The sequence below is a fragment of the Poecilia formosa genome, unplaced genomic scaffold (genome assembly GCF_000485575.1).
Source record: "Poecilia formosa unplaced genomic scaffold, Poecilia_formosa-5.1.2 Scaffold180, whole genome shotgun sequence".
NCBI classification, from domain to species: Eukaryota; Metazoa; Chordata; class Actinopteri; order Cyprinodontiformes; family Poeciliidae; genus Poecilia; species Poecilia formosa.
Genome location: NW_006800119.1, coordinates 657,400 through 674,929, shown reverse-complemented (window position 1 = coordinate 674,929; position 17,530 = coordinate 657,400). Strand labels below are relative to the sequence as shown.

At 39.8% G+C, this 17,530-nt stretch overlaps 1 protein-coding gene across 1 annotated transcript in view; it reads left to right on the top strand.

Moving 5' to 3' along the window:
* Positions 1-11,174, top strand: part of camkvb (CaM kinase-like vesicle-associated b) — a 44,976-nt gene extending 33,802 nt beyond the window's left edge. Inside the window, exons 2-11 of the mRNA XM_007565608.2 lie at positions 3,401-3,508; positions 3,587-3,718; positions 5,205-5,279; positions 5,858-5,996; positions 6,841-6,961; positions 7,051-7,126; positions 8,123-8,259; positions 8,430-8,508; positions 8,868-8,955; positions 9,937-11,174. Coding sequence (XP_007565670.1) covers positions 3,414-3,508; positions 3,587-3,718; positions 5,205-5,279; positions 5,858-5,996; positions 6,841-6,961; positions 7,051-7,126; positions 8,123-8,259; positions 8,430-8,508; positions 8,868-8,955; positions 9,937-10,245 — 1,251 coding nt within the window. The 5' untranslated portion in view covers positions 3,401-3,413 and the 3' untranslated portion in view covers positions 10,246-11,174. The remainder of the gene's footprint in view (positions 1-3,400; positions 3,509-3,586; positions 3,719-5,204; positions 5,280-5,857; positions 5,997-6,840; positions 6,962-7,050; positions 7,127-8,122; positions 8,260-8,429; positions 8,509-8,867; positions 8,956-9,936) is intronic.
* Positions 11,175-17,530: the final 6,356 nt, after the last annotated feature.

Here is a 17,530-nt window from a genome sequence, read left to right as displayed (position 1 = left end):
CCTGTTTTTTTTTGTTGTTTTTTTTGTATTATATTCCTTACCTCCATAAAAAAAAGGCACAGGCCTTAACCCAGCCCCCTCGGATAATTTTGTCTGGACCCGCCACTGTCCCAAGTACCACCTGCGCCTGGTGAACCACAGCTTGAGAACCGTGGATGTAGTGAATCTTGTGCAACCAGAACCTGCCTCTGAAAACACCTCCACCTGTTCTGGAGGACTTTATTCCATCGGATTAATGGAGCTGGTTGCGTCTTCGCATAGAGGCTTACCACCCAAAACAATTTATTCCTATGAGATGCATTTCCATATCATACCACCGCTGCAGGTAAACTAATCCCCCTCACCGCTGCTTGAAAAAAAAATCTTGACAGCGCATATTTTGCGCTGCATTTACTCTAATCCTAAACATTGCTAAGCAATTCAAGAGCTTCCAACCCGATGTCAGAAAAGAAGAAGGAGCCCCAAACATTTCCCCACCATCGTTTTCTGAGCCCTACGGCCTCACTGTTCCCGTGGAGACCAGATGGGGATGCAGTCTGGGGGACCGAGCCGCCCCCACAGGTTGACCCGGTCATACTCTCTGCCTCAACGCATTACAAGTCATTGACTGGCACTCCAAAGGGGGGATAGCAATCAGAACTTAGTGCTCTAATGTTGCTGATGGTGGTGTCTTTAAATGGAGCCATTATCCTGCCTCCACTACATGACATGGCCGCTACCGCAAAATGTTCACATATTGCACAGCTTCCAACGAGCTCTGTGTATAATAAATAAAATAAATAAATAAAGAGCGGCTTTGAGCGCTTTATTGAACATGAGAATGTTTCTCTTTAACTTTACACGATCGCTGTTACCCTGTAAAGGAAGCTCAGAGAAGCAGGAAGAATTTCTAAAAGGACAAAAGCTCTCGAAATAGCTACGCAAATAAACCTGACTTGACTCGACCTCAAATCTGTTTTTGCTTTTCTGCAGTCCAGCAGCTTTCATTTTTTAGCTCTGTGTACTGTAGTTGGAACCAAACGTTCACATCACCGCTGAAAAAGATACAGAACCTTTTTCTCTGAGGAAATAAAACAGCATCGATCAAATAACATAAAAACTTTAAAAAAAAACTCTTAAACTCTTAGGTTTGCATACAGTTCTTTAATATTGGTAGAATTATAACAAACATTTAATTTATCCTTCCCAAGCTCCGAACAATGGGGGGTTTTGTGGAAGTTTGGCCCAGGGACTCAGTTATGTTTTTTGGGGGTTATTTTTTTTTATTACATTTTTTTATGAATTTGAGTTTTGCAAACATTGTACTTTCTATACATCTCTGGAAAGAAATTAGGAAAACACTTAAATTATCAGTTTATATGGTTTTACTTTTTATAGACATATGTTTGAGTAAAATGAACATTGTTGTGTTATTCTATGAACTACTGACATGCCTCCGAAATTCAAGCAAAAATTTTGTATTTATTTTCCAGACAATTAAAAGGTTGCAGTGCTTTCAGACCTCAAATAATGCAAAGAAAACAAGTTCATGTTCATTTAGAAACAACAATACTGATGTTTTAACTCAGGAAGAGTTCAGAAATCACTATTTGGTGGAATAATCAGGAGGTTTTCAAAGGGGTTCGGTGCAGTGGGCTCTTCATTTGACATATGATTAAGCGCTAATAATACTTTGGAATTTTTCTGAATATAATCAATACTCGAGTGTTTAAAAATAATAAAGTTATAGTAATTTTATTTTGGGGGGAACAACATGGAGTTGCTGGCAAAAGCAACATTTTTTTGCGCAAAAGGCACCAAAACAGTCTCCAGCCCAGGGCCCCACATCCCTGTACATCCACCCCTGTATTTCTATAGTGCATGGTTTCTACAGCTGCCACATCTGCTCAGATTCCCCTCTATTTATCCCTCAGCTTGAGCTGAATTGTCTGATGTACAGCTGAACCAAAGAAACACTCAGTTTACTAATGACAGGTCAGCCTCTCGCTCTGTGGCTGCACAACGCAGAGTCAGGCCTCATCTGAGAAAGAGAAGGTAAACGGAGGGAACAGTCGCCTTGCTCCGGCCCGAGCGCTTTCCTTCGCTGAGCCTCGTTCATCCAGATTGGATTAGGACGTGATGCTGCGGAGCTGCCGGGAACAGATCGCCACGCTTGCACATTATGCTGCACTTCTCAAAAATGTATATATATGTATTTTTTTTTTTACCCCAAATGCCCTCTAGGAAAATCTGCTGTGCTGAAGTTTTTCAGCGCTGCTTTGCTTTACATACAAATATCTTCAGCAATCCGATGCTTATCAGTGAAGCATCGGATGCTTCACTATCTCTCAAACTGTGCAGCGTTTGAGAGATATTAGTATTTATTTTTTAAATGATTGGATCTGATTTTACCCAATCATTTGCCTGCGTTGTATTCAACCGTGAAGGAAGTCACGCTATGAAGCTTACCGGAAACTACATGCGCCGCAGATAAGCATCCAAAATTAGACTTTTGTTAAAACCCAAGGATCAACACAGACCGAGTGGATCTGTTCACTTCCCATAAATCCAAGACGGAGCTCTGACGGGAGATGAGAATTGAGTGGAATTGCGTAGAAAGAGAATTTGCCTGGCTGGTTGAAGAATAACCACGGTCTGGGTCCAGACCTCAGTTAGCAAGTGAGATGTTCAAGGTCAGTTAAGAGAAAGGATTTGATTTGGATCATCAACTCCTCTGGAGGCTAAAGTTTCCAAGAGTCAACTCCAGGAAGCTTAAACTGGGTCACAAACAGAACAATGATCCCAAGCAGAGCAACAGAATGGCCGACAAAGACAAGATTAGGATGAAGGTATGAATCAGTGAAAATGCATTCAGTGAGCCGCCCGCATTCCTTCAGGAGAACACCTCAGAGAGCGCCGCACAAACGAGAGTCTGGGAAGAAATTTCAATGAACTGCAGCAGCAGTTCACTGATTTCTAACTGATGAATATCTTCTTCTCTTTTCCCATACTTGTATTGCTCTTGGTTGTTTAGAAATGCAGTAATAGAAACAGAAGAATGCTTTCTCGCGGTTTCCACTCCCCGACTTTTCTCGCTGTCTACCCACAGAGAGAAATTTGTCAGGCTATCGCTTTGAGGAAAAGATGACGGCGCAGAGCTGAGGCATTGAAGTCGATATCTTCTTGTGTTTTTTTTTTCTCTTTCTTTTTTAATATTACAGGATTGTGGAAAGCTTGGCTACAGAAAGTTAAATGGGACAAAATGCTGCATTAAAACTGCCTCCGGTGGCCTATGATGCATCCTCAGCATAAAAGAAAAGAAAAAAATCACTGTTTTTCTTTTTTGCAAAGTCACCATCTAAAGTATCACAGTGAGTTGGAGGCTCTGAAGTTTTCCCGTCTCTCTCCCTGTCGTTCCCAGGTCGGGCGTGGCCATGCCATTTGGCTGTTTAACGGTTGGGGAAAAGAAGGAATACCACAATCCTTCGGACGTGACGGATAAATATGACCTGGGTCAGATTGTTAAATCGTGAGTATCTTTACGTCTGCCTTATTGTGATCTGGAGACCTGAACGGAGCTTTTTTACCACCAAGCACTTCTTTTCAGGGAGGAGTTCTGTGAGATCTTTAGGGCCAAGGACAAAGCCACCATGAAAATGTACACATGCAAGAAGTTCCTGAAGAAAGACGGGAGGAAAGTCCGGAAGGCTGCCAAAAATGAGATCCTCATCTTGAAGATGTGAGTTGTGTTAACAGTGTTAAGCCGTTTTTTTTTTTTCTTTTTTAAATAGCATTTTTAAGCAAGATAATAAAACGTGAATAGAAAGAAGCAGCTCAAATTGAAAACGTTAGCACCCAAACTTTTTTTTTGCTCTCTCTAAATCGGTTTTTCTGATTATGTGGCTTTCAGTAAATCCTGCTTTAACATAATCTTATTGAGCTATTTGTTGCTGATAGAGAGATAAGTGTGTTATTTTCTCTTTCTGGAAACTTTGGGAACACATAGCTGGATATTATTAATCGGTCCATCCAGGATGTTGCAGTTTTTTGTTTTTGTTTTGTTTTGGGTTTTTTTTACGTCATTCCTGCGACCTAAAATAACTGATTCTGCATCACCTTTGAAAGTCTTTTATTTTGAAAGAAAAAGTAGTCTGTACCATTTAGAAAAAAATTAAATAAAGCAAAAAATAAATAAATCATCCAGTAAAAAAAGAACACATTCATCTTGAAGTAGACAATCAATTGTAACAATATTTTAAAAAGCTAGAAGTATCTAATATTGTTGTTGTCAGAGATCTCACTTTTAAGTTGTTTAATAAAATCCAAGCGGCGCATAAATTTATACATGCGAGAAATGAAAAAAGTTTAGATTTTTTTTATTTATTTATTTTTTAAGCCGAGTTGCAGGGATTGGTTCGATTGAATGAGTTGGACTAAAACAACCTCTAGATCAGGGTGTCAAATTCATTTTCATTTTGGGTCAAATCCAGATCATGAAAGCTCTTAAAGGGACGGTTGTGGCAGAATGTATTGATAAAACCTGTTCACAAACTCTTAAAATATCAATGAATTCTTAAAATTAAAACATTATTGAACATATTTTCAGTCCCTCCAGGATTTTGTGATACTTTTAGATTTTTTGCAATAAAAATCAAAGTGTTTGTGGTAGTACCGTAATTTGTAAATATTTGCGATATCTGCACTTATTTATTATGGTAAATATGACTTTTTATTACTGGCTATATAGATTATAGACTATCATTTGACATTGATTAAGGCTGAGGCAGCTGTTTAGTACAAGTAAGAAAGTTTTTGACAATTTTTCAGAAAAATATGCAATAAACTCCCAATTAAGTGGGGGGATTTATTGATTTTGCATGAATGTCCATGATAATTCTCAAGAAACTGGTGGGACTGATTGATAGAAATTGGCAGTAAGCAGATCGTTCAGGACTCAGCCGCTGTCCTTCTAAATCTCCTTCTGCTGCTCAAGAAGGAAACCGTTTGTCACCTCCGAAGAGGTGGCAGAGAAATACACGACTTTTTATCCCGTTTGCTCTCTGTAGTGCAGGCGCTGTTGATCTGCTTGGTGCCAGTGAGATCAACGACACATTACTGCTGAATAATAAACGTTGTAAATGACATTTTTGACCTGCGGTTTCCTCGCCTTGCTGCTTTGGCTCATGGAATGACATTGCTCTCTCCCTGCCTTCTGCCTTCCTCAGGGTGAAGCATCCCAACATCCTCCAGCTGGTTGACGTCTTCGAGACCAAAAAGGAGTACTTCCTCTTCCTGGAGCTGTGAGTGTAGACGTCTGATGGGGGGAATGAAAGGCTTCCAGCTCATCTCTACCCCCATCGAGCCGCTTCTGTAGATGGAGCGCTCCTGGGGGAACGGGCCGGTGTTGCTCGGGGCCCGAGCGGATTCTGAGAGCGGCTCTTGGCTCCGCATCATTTGGTATTCAGATCCGATCGCTCCGGTCGCTCCGTTCTCTTCTTCTCCCCGGTTTTGGGAATTTGGGTGCATTTCTATGGAAATTCTAAATGTGGAAATGAATGTTTCCCACTGAGAAGACCTGAGGGATTTTTGGTTATGCTGAAAATTCAGCAAACAAGAGTCATCCATGGGGAAATGGTAATTATCACTCTCACCCCGTGGACGCTTCTCCGTTCTTAGAAAGACAGAAATACTTTCTTGTAGCTGAAGTCAGTTTTTCTGAGTTCTCTAGATTACAGGGAGCTTCTGTCACATTTATTTGTTTGATTTTGTGGCAAATGAGCTGAAGAAAACAGAAAAAGAAATGTAAAACACAATGTAGCTAGCTTGCATAAATGAACGAACTTTTTATTTGTTTCTTTTTCTACCCACCTCTCCACAGCGCGACAGGCAGAGAGGTGTTCGACTGGATCCTGGACCAGGGCTACTACTCAGAGCGGGACACCAGCAACGTGGTGCGGCAGGTCCTGGAGGCCGTGGCCTACCTGCACTCCCTGCACATCGTTCACAGGAACCTGAAGGTAGCACAGCTCAGCAGCAACACTGCAAAACCACTAAACCAAACCAAGTATCTTTTTGGTTTGGTTTCTACTGCATATATCTTTGTACACTTGAAATTAGACTAAACAAACCTACAAATAACTTTTTAGCAACATATAGGAGCTTGCTTTAAGTCAATAATTCCTTAATATTGCTGATAACATTTTTATTCCACAGCCAGATTATTTCACTGGTAGTACGGGAATAATGTCTTGTTATTTGTTAAAGCTGTCACCATGTTGTGATATTATAACATGAGACAGATAATTTGAACAGATCGATCTCCTCCCTGAGCTGTTATTACCGTCTGAAGAAACAAACCGCTCCCGACCAGAAACAACCAATCAGAGCCAGGGGCGGGACTTAGTGCTGTCAATCACACTCGTGTATGCACATTCTCATCTTAATGTTACAGGAAAACTGTTTATCTGACATCATCTGTGGTCACTATAACTAGTCTTAGCACTCACAACAGGCTAGCTGTAGCTTAGCCTAGCAGAGAGCGAGGGGGAGGCTATGAGCAGTGCATACACTAAGGTGATTGACAGAGCTAAGACCACTGTTCAAGCACAGTCTGAAAATGAGTTCATAGTCTGAAAGGATTGTGAGCAAAGCCGTGGATGTTGTGCAGATCTGACGGATTCTAAGTGTTTCTTGTACATATTGGAATATTAAAAGGTTTTGTTTCAAAGTTGAATTATAATGAAGTACAAATTAAAACAGATTTTTTTTTTTCTGTCATTGACTTACTCAGATTCTCCGCAAAAAATATTAATTTTAATTGTTAAATATAGTAAGCGTGTGACTTTTTGTCATTTCCCACAGTTGGAGAACTTGGTGTACTACAACCGTCTAAAGCACTCCAAAATCGTCATCAGTGACTTCCACCTGGCCAAGCTGGAGAACGGGCTGATCAAGGACCCCTGTGGGACACCAGAGTACCTGGGTGAGATTATGAAACGTGGTGAATCAGATATGACATAATGTGGCACGAGGTTCTGGGTCAGTGATGATGTTTGTGTTTCTCCTGTTCAGCTCCTGAAGTGGTCGGCAGACAGCGGTATGGCCGGCCTGTGGACTGCTGGGCCATAGGTGTCATCATGTACATCCTGTAAGTCATCAGAATCATCTCTAATTAGTCATCTGTAGTACAAATACAGGAAAATGTGTGTTTTTACCCCAATCGTTACATGCTTCAAAACCAATTACTTATATTATTTTTGTTCAATAAACACATCAACTACTAGTATAGAAATCTGGTGATCTGGTATTTTTCTTCATAAAATGCAAATAAGATTTTTTTTTTCTTCTTTGATACTTCTTTTTACTGCCTGACTCATTTTTTTTTTTTTTTACAAGAAACAAACTCCTCATTTTAGACCTAAATCTAATAGGTCTGATTATCTAAGTTCTTGCTCACACAAAGCTGGGTATTTCTGAAAACAAATATATCCGCCATATTGTTGAGAAGAAATAATTTCATGTGCTCGGAATCAGTTTCAGAAAAGTTTTCATCCACATGAACCCAAACAAAGCCTTCCCTGAGTGTTGTTTTAAATATGCCAAACCCATAGGGGGCAGTGTAGCACGGAGCTGAAACCTGTCAGCCAATCGGTTTGCTTCAAACCAACCACAACTTCCTGTTAACAAATAGACACGATGCAAAGAGGTTCATTTGTGTGGACAGGCATGCAGGCTGAAATGTATTTATTTTCCCAAATGCAAAGCTGCATGTGAAATAAATTTAAGTCTAATTTTGGACCTTAGATTCGAGGCATAAATGGAAAAAGTCTTGAAATTCTCAGTTGTATTTATAATTCTCACCTCTGTCAAGCAACCTGTTTCAACCATTTTTATGTTCTTGGAGTACAATACTTTTTTTTTTTACATCAGAATTAGTAGATCAGGCATAAAAAAGAAATGTATTTATTTTATTTATTTCGAACATGATAACAATATAAAATCACACACATGAACTAATAAATAGGAAAATCAGTACTGGCCTGATCGGTGCCTCTCTACAGTGACGTTCTCAAATGTGGTCGGCATGTCTTATAAAGATTTAATGACCCCCACTGTTTTTAATTTTTTATTTTTATTGCCACAGTCTGTCAGGCAACCCTCCGTTCTACGATGAAAGTGATGACGATGATTACGAAAACCACGACAAGAACCTGTTCCGAAAAATCCTGGCGGGTGATTACGAGTTCGACTCTCCGTACTGGGATGAAATCTCCGATTCGGGTATTCTCAGTGGCAGCTTCTTACACACACACTTCACACACTCCAGAAGGAACCCACCTGCCTTCCTTCCTGTTGACTTTTCAAAGTGGTTACGGTTGTGTTGTCATGCCGTCAGGAAGTAAAACCCTTCTTCTCGTTGCGTTTCCTTCCTTGTGACTTCTCTCTGACAGCTAAGAACCTAGTTGCTCGTTTGATGGAGGTGGATCAAGACCAGAGGCTGACGGCCCAGGAGGCCATAAACCATGAATGGTAGGTGGAGGACTTTTTGATATATGGTGCAGACTAAATCAGAGTGCCGGGAACTGAGTGTACTAAACGTGATTAAAAAACGTCTCAGGGGTATTTAAACAAACAAAACAAAAATATTTAAATAAGAAAGAAGATAAATTATCCTGAACAATTTTGACAGATTGTCGCTTGTTACTAGTTGTACTGGAGAGGCATTTCCAACGAACTTTACTCTTTAGTAATATCACAATCTTCTAGGACTGCACCGAAAGAAAAGGACTAAAATATCCCTCATATTTCTGAAAGAGCATTAGCAATCTGCAACTTATTTTTGGTGTGAGTATAGCTGGTCGTTTCATATCCTCCTCTTTCCTCTGCAGGATCTCGGGTGGCGCGGCTTCAGATAAGAACATCAAGGAAAATGTGTGTGCACAGATAGAAAAGAACTTTGCCAGAGCTAAATGGAAGGTGAGCCCTTTTGTTCTCTTCCTCCTCAAGCTGAAGGCATTTCAGGTCTCACTTCTCGTTGCTGTGAATTTAAAGAAAAAGATTGTAATGGCACCTTGTCGTAGCTTCCGTACCACTGCTTTAAAGTTTCCACATTTTGTCACATTGCAGCCACAAATTACAGTGATACTGGAGTTTTATTTGAACGAGCAAAACAAAGTGGCAAGGAAGGGTACGGAAGATGATCAGGACCACTGATGGAGGTAAAAAAAAATCATACTTTTTTTCCTCAAATTTCTGACTTTTTTCTCAGAAGATTAAAGTCAGAATTCTGAGAAAAAGTCAGAATACATATATATTTTTATTTGGCCCTAATTTTCTTCCATAAAAAGGAAAGGACATATTTTACAAAAAGAAGTCAGCAGTGCTCATTTGTCTTGAGCTCCATTTACTCTAATCCTACCCAAAGATAGCAGCTCTCTTCAGAGGACATGGCCGTCCTTAACTGGAGCGGCACAGAGAGCTAAGAGGTTCCTGGTGACTCTGGAGGACCTGCTTATCCACATGTTGTTTGTTGCTATGGTTTCTCTGTTTTCTTTTCTCTCTTTCTGCAGGTTTAGAGTCAGACTAATAAGGTGCTGACTTGTGTTCTCTTCTTCCTCTCCTCTATGCATGTCTCATTTCCCTTCAAGCCTTTCCTGACCTTTCTCTCTTTCTTTTCCATCTTCGTGTCTGTTACACTTGACATAAACTCCAAGCAATTTCTGACAAAGTTTTATGTATGTATATTAAGTGGAGTATCGTGGCAAAAGCCATAATGCTCTGTTTATGAAAGTAAATCTGTTGGGCCTAACTTTGACACTCTGAGTGCCACAATGTCGGACAGGACATGGAAAAAAATAAAAATAAAATATATATATATATATATATATATATATATATATATATATATATATATATATATATATGTGTGTGTTAAAATTCCCATTCTTCCTCTTACAGAAAGCTGTGCGAGTCACCACCATCATGAAGAGACTAAGAGCGCCTGAGCAGAGCGACTCGAAGCCCGCCGTCCCCGCAGCAGCTGCCGACCCCACGGCTCCCCAGATCTCCGCCAACCCCTCAGCGCCTCCGTCTGCGGCCGGGCCCAACGGCGCTCCTGACGCCGCCGGAGAGGAGAAGAGCCAACAGGCGGCGGTGGCCCCAGCCGAGGAGCCGCAGCCGCAGGCGGCTGAGCCCACGTCACGCTGCAACGGCGAAGCTTCCGCTGCGCTTCACACGGCGGGCGAGGCGACGGATGAGCAGGGTTAAAGCCCCGCCCACAACCCCCTTTTCCCCTCACGGTACCGGCCCGGTGCGAACTCTCCTCCTGCACACTGTACATTAGCTGCTAGCATGGTGACACTGACTCTGCTTCTTCCTCAGTTGCAGCATTAGCATCATCTCATGAAGGCTGTGTGCTACCTTCCCTGAGTGCTGCCTTTCTGTTTTTTCTAACCTGTATAGCGCTTTCTTGTTAAATAATCAAATCTGTCTCAAACTTGAGCTTCAGAGAGTCAAACAGGTTCATCTGTCTAGCCGTTGGCTCACACCTAAAGCCTGCCATTACAAATCGTATTGAGTGTAAATAAATGAGTGACGTTGTACTAAAACTGATTTTGATTAGCGCTTAATAAGCCAACAAGGGGGCAATTGCAGAAACGGTCCCCTGTAGGCCACCGTACTAATCAACAACACACACGGAGGAAGGTACTGCACCTGGAAAAACATCCTTACCCTCGAACCGTTCCAGATCCTCATCATCACAAATTGCAGTAGATTTTATTTGATAAATCAGAGTGAAATAATGCATTACTAAGTGATTATGGCTTTCAAAATATCTACATCGAAAATCTGCTAAAGCTCAGTCAGCCTGACTAAAGAGCATCTGTCAACATTCAGTTCAGCTGATTCTTAATTGGATACAGGTTTGTACTTTGACTAGACCATTCAAACACATGGATACGCTTTGTTCTGAACTACTCTCGTAGCTCTGACTATGTTGAGGGTCATTTTTTTGCTGAAACTTGAATTTGGCTCCAGTTTTAAGCCTTGTGTAGTCTGAACTTTCTATTGATGATGTAATTTTTTCTGCTCCATGAAATCCCAAACAAAATCCCAACTTGTGTTTGTATGGAGCTATATTGGGGCCATAAAGTTGGTTTAAATAATAATAATAATAATAATAATAATAATAATAATAATTGAAATTGACAGATAAAAATATTTAATCTGAAAAGTAATTTTGAACTTTTTTGTCAGTTCCAAAAGCATTTTTTTTTTCATGTTCAAAACTTTGTTTTCAGTTTTCAAATACATTTTTTTCAAGTTGGGAAAAAAATATCAAACAAACTTATTGGTCACAGTTTAGCTCCACTTGTTTCCAATTGGAGAAAATGATCAAAGGGTGTGAATATTTCTTCATGGCATAATGTGTGCTTTCCTTCCAAATGAGAAATGCTTGTACCTGTCTATTCCTTCAGCGTCTTCACTTCCTGTTATTGTCCACTGAGCACCGGAAGCTCAGACTGGCAGCTGCGAGTTCTTAAACCGGTTCTGTACCTTTGAACAAGGCAGCTTCGCATATAAGCACACAGACACCATGTTTCCTTTGCTCCCGTGCTCAGGAAAGAATCTCCTGGCTGTTAAATGTAAAGAGCCTGTACATAGAGACCTTTGTAGAAGTAGCTAAGAACAGCATGCATCGTTTCCCACTTCGTAGAGAGAGCTACGTTGTTGCCGACTCCGTCTACCGCGAAAGCTTCATCCATAGAGCGCGCTGTGGCACATTACCGCCCCCATGTGGTCACAGCAGGACCAGCACGGTTCCTAATGCATAGCAGTTCTTTGGCATCAAAATGATCAGTAGCTGTTTGTTTTCCTGAACTCGCCACATCCTGACGCCTTCAATAAGCCGATGTCAGCCGTTTTTCTTCTGCCAGATCTCCGCTTGCCTCGTTGCTTTTACTTGATCCTGACATTTGTGCTCTGATGCTGTATAAAAAAAGCCGCACATGTCTTAATATTTGGCTGAAACTGTAAAATAATTTCTTTAAAAAAAACATAATAATAATAAAAAAAAGCATTAACCAGGTGAATGTGAGGGAAGGGTTTTTTCATTGAGGTTTTTCTTTTTATTTGTCTCACTTTATTATCATTTTTGTTTTATCTACAGTGCCCTCCCACTTATGGTAGTCCTGGTAAAGGTGTGCAAAAAGCCTTAAATAAAAATACGTAATTAGCATTGCCGCAGCATTTCGCAGACTTTCTGCAGCTCCAACCGGATGGTTCGGAGTGTTTTTCACATTTCAAAGGCCGACACAGACGGAGAGAGATGTTCCTTCAGTGTGATCTCTTCTCCTCAGCTCACCCGACAGTGATGTGGGGTGAACTGTGAAGACTTTATGTGTGTTGAACCATTTCTGGGTTGACCAGGCCACATTTTAACACTTTGTCCTGCTGAACATGACCCACCTTTAGGTATTTAGTGGAAGCCACCGGTTTTATATTTAACATTTTGCTTATAAAAATGTCTCTCTAATTCTCTAACGGTGATCTTGGGATATTTTTGTCCACCTCTTTAACCACCAATGAGTGAGAGACCTGTGCTTTTGTTAAAAACATTGTGTAAAAAAAATATATATACATATATATACACATACGTTTTCTCTCTCTCTGTTTTCTTTTTGTTTCTTCAATTTTATTTACTTATTAGTTTGTTTATTTTCTATTTCTTTCTTTGTTTTAATAAGAGAGAAGTTCAATAATTGTAGAAAATGTAATTTACTTATTTTCTATTTTTTCTTTAAATTTAATTAATTTATTTTCTAATGTTTTTTTCCGTTTTTATTTATATGTTGGTGATATGATTTTGTCCTAATTTTATTTATTTCCCAATTGTTTTTTAAAATTAATTTTAGTAACATTTATTTTTGTGTAGTTTTCTTTGTTTAGATGTATTTATTTTCTAACATTTTTCTTTTTAATTTCATTTGTTTATTTGTTTTCCAATATTTTTTCTCTTAGTTTTTCTTATTTATTTTCAAATGGTTTTTTTATATATATAAATTTGCCCATGTGATATTTTATCTTTACAATGGGTACTTATTAACTTGTGAGGGACACTGTGTGTTTAGTTTATTTCAACTTATTTTCAGTTTATTCTTGATGAACAGTAATAAGAACCATGTTTTCCTGTCTTTAGTGCAGTCAAGCATTAATAATACAGAGCAACAGGTCCAGATCTCTGTGATCACACCACAAAGAGAATAAAAAAAAGGAGCAATATCTGACTGGCTGCAGAAACTGTGATTCTTTGTGTCATTTTCGATCCAGTCCACATAACCTTTAGCAGAAGTCTGTGGCCCTCCCCGACTGTCAGCACCGTCACCGACACACACAGCCTCTGGCATAAGGTTGATGTCAGATAAATGTGCGTCCGTGTGTGTGTGTGTGTGTGTGTGTGTGTGTGTGTGTGTGTGTGTGTGTGTGTGTGTGTGTGTGTGTGTGTGTGTGTGTGTGTGTGTGTGTGTGTGTGTGTAGGTGGCTGTGTGGGTGGCCTGTTCTGACACACACTGAAAATGTTTTTTCCCCCCATCGGCCACAGAAAGAGAGCAGCCTGTCAGTACAATGATCAGATTTCTTCATTTATATCCAATAGGTGATGACACACACACACAGAGACGCATGCATGTTTGCATGGCTAACTTTGTGGGGACTTTCCATTGACTTCCATTCATTTCTACAGCCTAAATCTTATCCCTGTCCTAACCAAAACTCAATTCACACCTTAGTCCTAAATCTGCCCCCTGCCCCAAAAACAGCTTCGGTCCCCACAAGGAGCAGTGTGTCCCCACAATGTTGTATGTGTCAGGAAACTGGTCCTCACAAGGTATTAGAAACAAACATACACACACACATGCACACACACAGTCACTTTGATTGTTCAAAGAGTACATACATCTGAATTTTGATGAAAATGTAAATTTTGAATTAAACAGGCTACTGTTCTTATTATTAGCTTTAAATGATAGATACTCAAGTTACAGTTTATTTAACATCTTTTTTTATTGTATTGAATCTGATTGGTCATTATGTCACCGTGTATTTTGTTATGCTAACAGTTCCTTGCAAACATATTCAAACCCCATTAACTTTTTCACTTTTTCTCACATCAAATCAGAATCTTTATTGTGCTTTATTAGACATAGAGAGAATTTTTTCTTTTTTTTTTTTGTCATTTGTTGTCCTCAAAATACCTAACCTTCACTCAAACTTAATGGATTTTCTAAGAACTCACAAAAATTATGCCATGGCAGTATGTTATGAGACAGATAATCTTTGACAAAGAAAAAAAATCAACCTCCTCCTCCCCAGACAAAAACAACCAATCAGAGCCCGGAGGAAGGTCTTAGCGCTGTCAATCAATCTCGTGTACATGCTAATAGCTGCTAAACAACGTAACGTTGCAGGAAAACTGTTAATCATCATCGGTGACCCATGGAGACACATCCCTCCATGTTTGCTGTGACCTCTACACGGCCTTTGACGAATGTGACTGACCACAATAAAACCAGGAACAAATCTCCTTGGAGGCGTTTTGACAGGAACATTATTGGAAAGCATCGATTCCACACTTTGTGAATTTGTAAATAACTTCAATTTTCATCTTATTGGCCGAAACCGAAAACGTGTGAATACCCAATTATGCCCGGTATGTTAATCAGCTGTTTGCTTACTCCAAAACAGCTCAGATTTACTCTGAATCCAAACACAAATTTGACCATTTTAATATCTCTGAAGCTGCTTTTTAAAGTAGAGGATGGGTTATTTATGATTTAGCAGTAAAACGAAAATCATTATTTTCTTAGAAATGTAAGTATTTTTATGTTGGGTTTTTGTTCTGCTTCTGCTCTGGTGACTTGTCCCTGGTTTCCCCGTGGCGCGTCACAAATTTCAAACGGGATTATTTGTCTCTTTCTTCTTTCCACACTTAAAGTGTATTTTTAAGTCTTCTCAACCTCCCACCTGAGCTGTAGACCTGTGCAGCTCCTCCAAAGTCACCAAGGGGCCTATCGGCTGCTTCTCTGGTTTTAACCCTGGAAGATCTAGATGTAGAAAAACATAGAAGAACCTTGAAAATGGTTTTGTAGGAGTACGCTAGAGATGAAAATATGTTTTCTGAAAAGTATTTTTGCTTTTGTAAGGTTTTATGAAACATTGTAGGGTTCAATCTCTAGGTTTAGGAGGGAAAAAAACAGAAGAAAAGTAAACATTTGTTAGTTGTTTATTTTTTTTGTTAAAATATATAGATGATGTAATATCACAACAGTGGACCTTTCTGGGTTAAACATCTTCACAGTTTTCTCAGCTAACAACAAGCCTCAGAGGTGTTCAAAGAACATTTTATGACAACTTCACAACTATTACACACTTTATGTCAGTCTGACTCATAAAAACCCATCTTAAGGCTGAAATGTGACAAAATCTGAATAAGTTCCCAGGATGGAGGTGGTGAATATATTTGCCAGGTAAATAATCCCTTAGAGGCTGAATCAGAGAAATATCAGAGAAATATTTCATTTGTTAGCAGGTCGAATGTGTTTGATGTTAAATAAACACTGTTACACTCTGAAGCACTGCTTTCCCCCCCCCAACACGTTTTACTCTTTGTCTGTGTTCATGCTCCAACAGATGTTACTGTTCATGTGGTGTTTCTGCCAGGAACCGGCGGTCGCCCGCCGCTCCCGTCCTGCATTTTCTTTTTTGTAAAGCTCTGTAATGTACTCCTTGACTGACTTGATGACTTTAACAGTAATAAAAATCGATTCTGTCTCTTTGTTTGGGTCCTGTTGTTTCTCCACTTCATACAGTGCATCTTTTTAAACCAATCAGGATTATTTCTGGAGAAAAGTGGGGAACTCTGCTCCCTCCCTCCAGCCAGAAAGGGAGCATCTGTGTCGCGCTCACTCAATTAGCGTAGACTCAGCAGCCGTGATTGTGGGGCGCGAAGTCCCAGCAGGGCCGTTCGGTGACACTTTTCCAGGATACTTGAATCGGAATAAGAATGCAGAGCCTGGAACCTCTGGGGTTGAATTAGGAAGCCTCTGTGGAGCTTTCCCCTGTTTCCTGGCCGTTGTGCAAAGCTATGCAGCCACCCAAACTGTTAGCGTAGCTTCAGAGGAGCTGAACTCTCTGTGTGTCATGATGGCTTCATGTTCAGGTTGGAGGAGGGTCACTTCTTCTGTTTCTATCCAGCCACCATAAATTAAAGTAAAATGTTATATGAGGGGCATTGCAGATAGAGACTAAAGGAGTACATATCTGCCAAAACAACTCGGACATTCTTTTTTTTTTTCTTTTTTTTTTAGATTAATCTGGTTAGTTTGGTTACTCCAAAACAGCTGAATCAACTGAAGAGTTGAACGTTTTCAACAAGCAAAAATATGACATACTGAGTCATATATATATTCTCTTTTTTTACTATACCAGTCTTTTTTTTTTTACTTCTCCAGGAAATTTGAATTTTTGACTCTAAAATTAATAAAAGTTTTCAGTAATTTTTGCTAATTCTTTTACATACTAAAATAAATGACAAAAAAATGACGTTACACTGACATTGAAAATCAGCAAAAATGACATAACTATGAGATTTTTTTGATCAATTTGATCATGAGTATACTGAGTATATATACTCAGTATACTCATATGTACACTGAGTATACATAATTGAAAATGGGCAAAAATAACAGTATGGTGTTAAGAATGACACAGGATAACATGACGATGAAAATGAGCAAATATGACAGTGTGATGTAAAGATGTGTATGATTATACAATGACTGGGTCATTTTTGCTCATTTCTTTCGTCATTCTATACTATGAGGATATCATATTTGTAGAAAAATACAAGCAGAGACCCTGCATACATATTTACATTAGAAGTCAGTCATACCGACACGTCTGACTCAACAAAGAGGAGAAAGTGAACCGCCAACCAGAAGAGGAGCGATACTGCCCTCTGGTGGACAGGAATATCACCTAATCGGACTTGTTAAAGTCAGCAACGTGTTTGCTGCATCTCTGCGCCACAGTTAACAAATTCACAAATACTAAAGGCTTACAACTGCTACAACTTACGGATCATTATTAAATGTAACAATGGTGTAAAAATACTGCTCAGTCACTGCCAGGAATAATGTATAATGATAATAAATCCTCTTGATTTAGTGAAATCTAAAAATGTACAAAAGAACATGAACATCACAGACAGCAAGACGAGGCCGGCATGTAAGAACAAAGAGGAAGCAAAGAGCAGGGAACAAACCTGAAAGCAGCAGCAGCCAAAGTTCACATAGGAGGAAATGACAACTGTCCTGGTGGGTTGATGAATAATCCCAAGATTGTCTGAGGTTGTTCATTTGTAGCCCTTGGATGAAACACTGAACCCACAATTTACCCCCGGTGGCAGTTTAGCACTTCCCTTCTCACCCTCCGCGGGTGGTCTCTTTCATCCCCTGAGCTCGGGTCCTCTAACAGAGGCCTGGGAGCTTGAGGG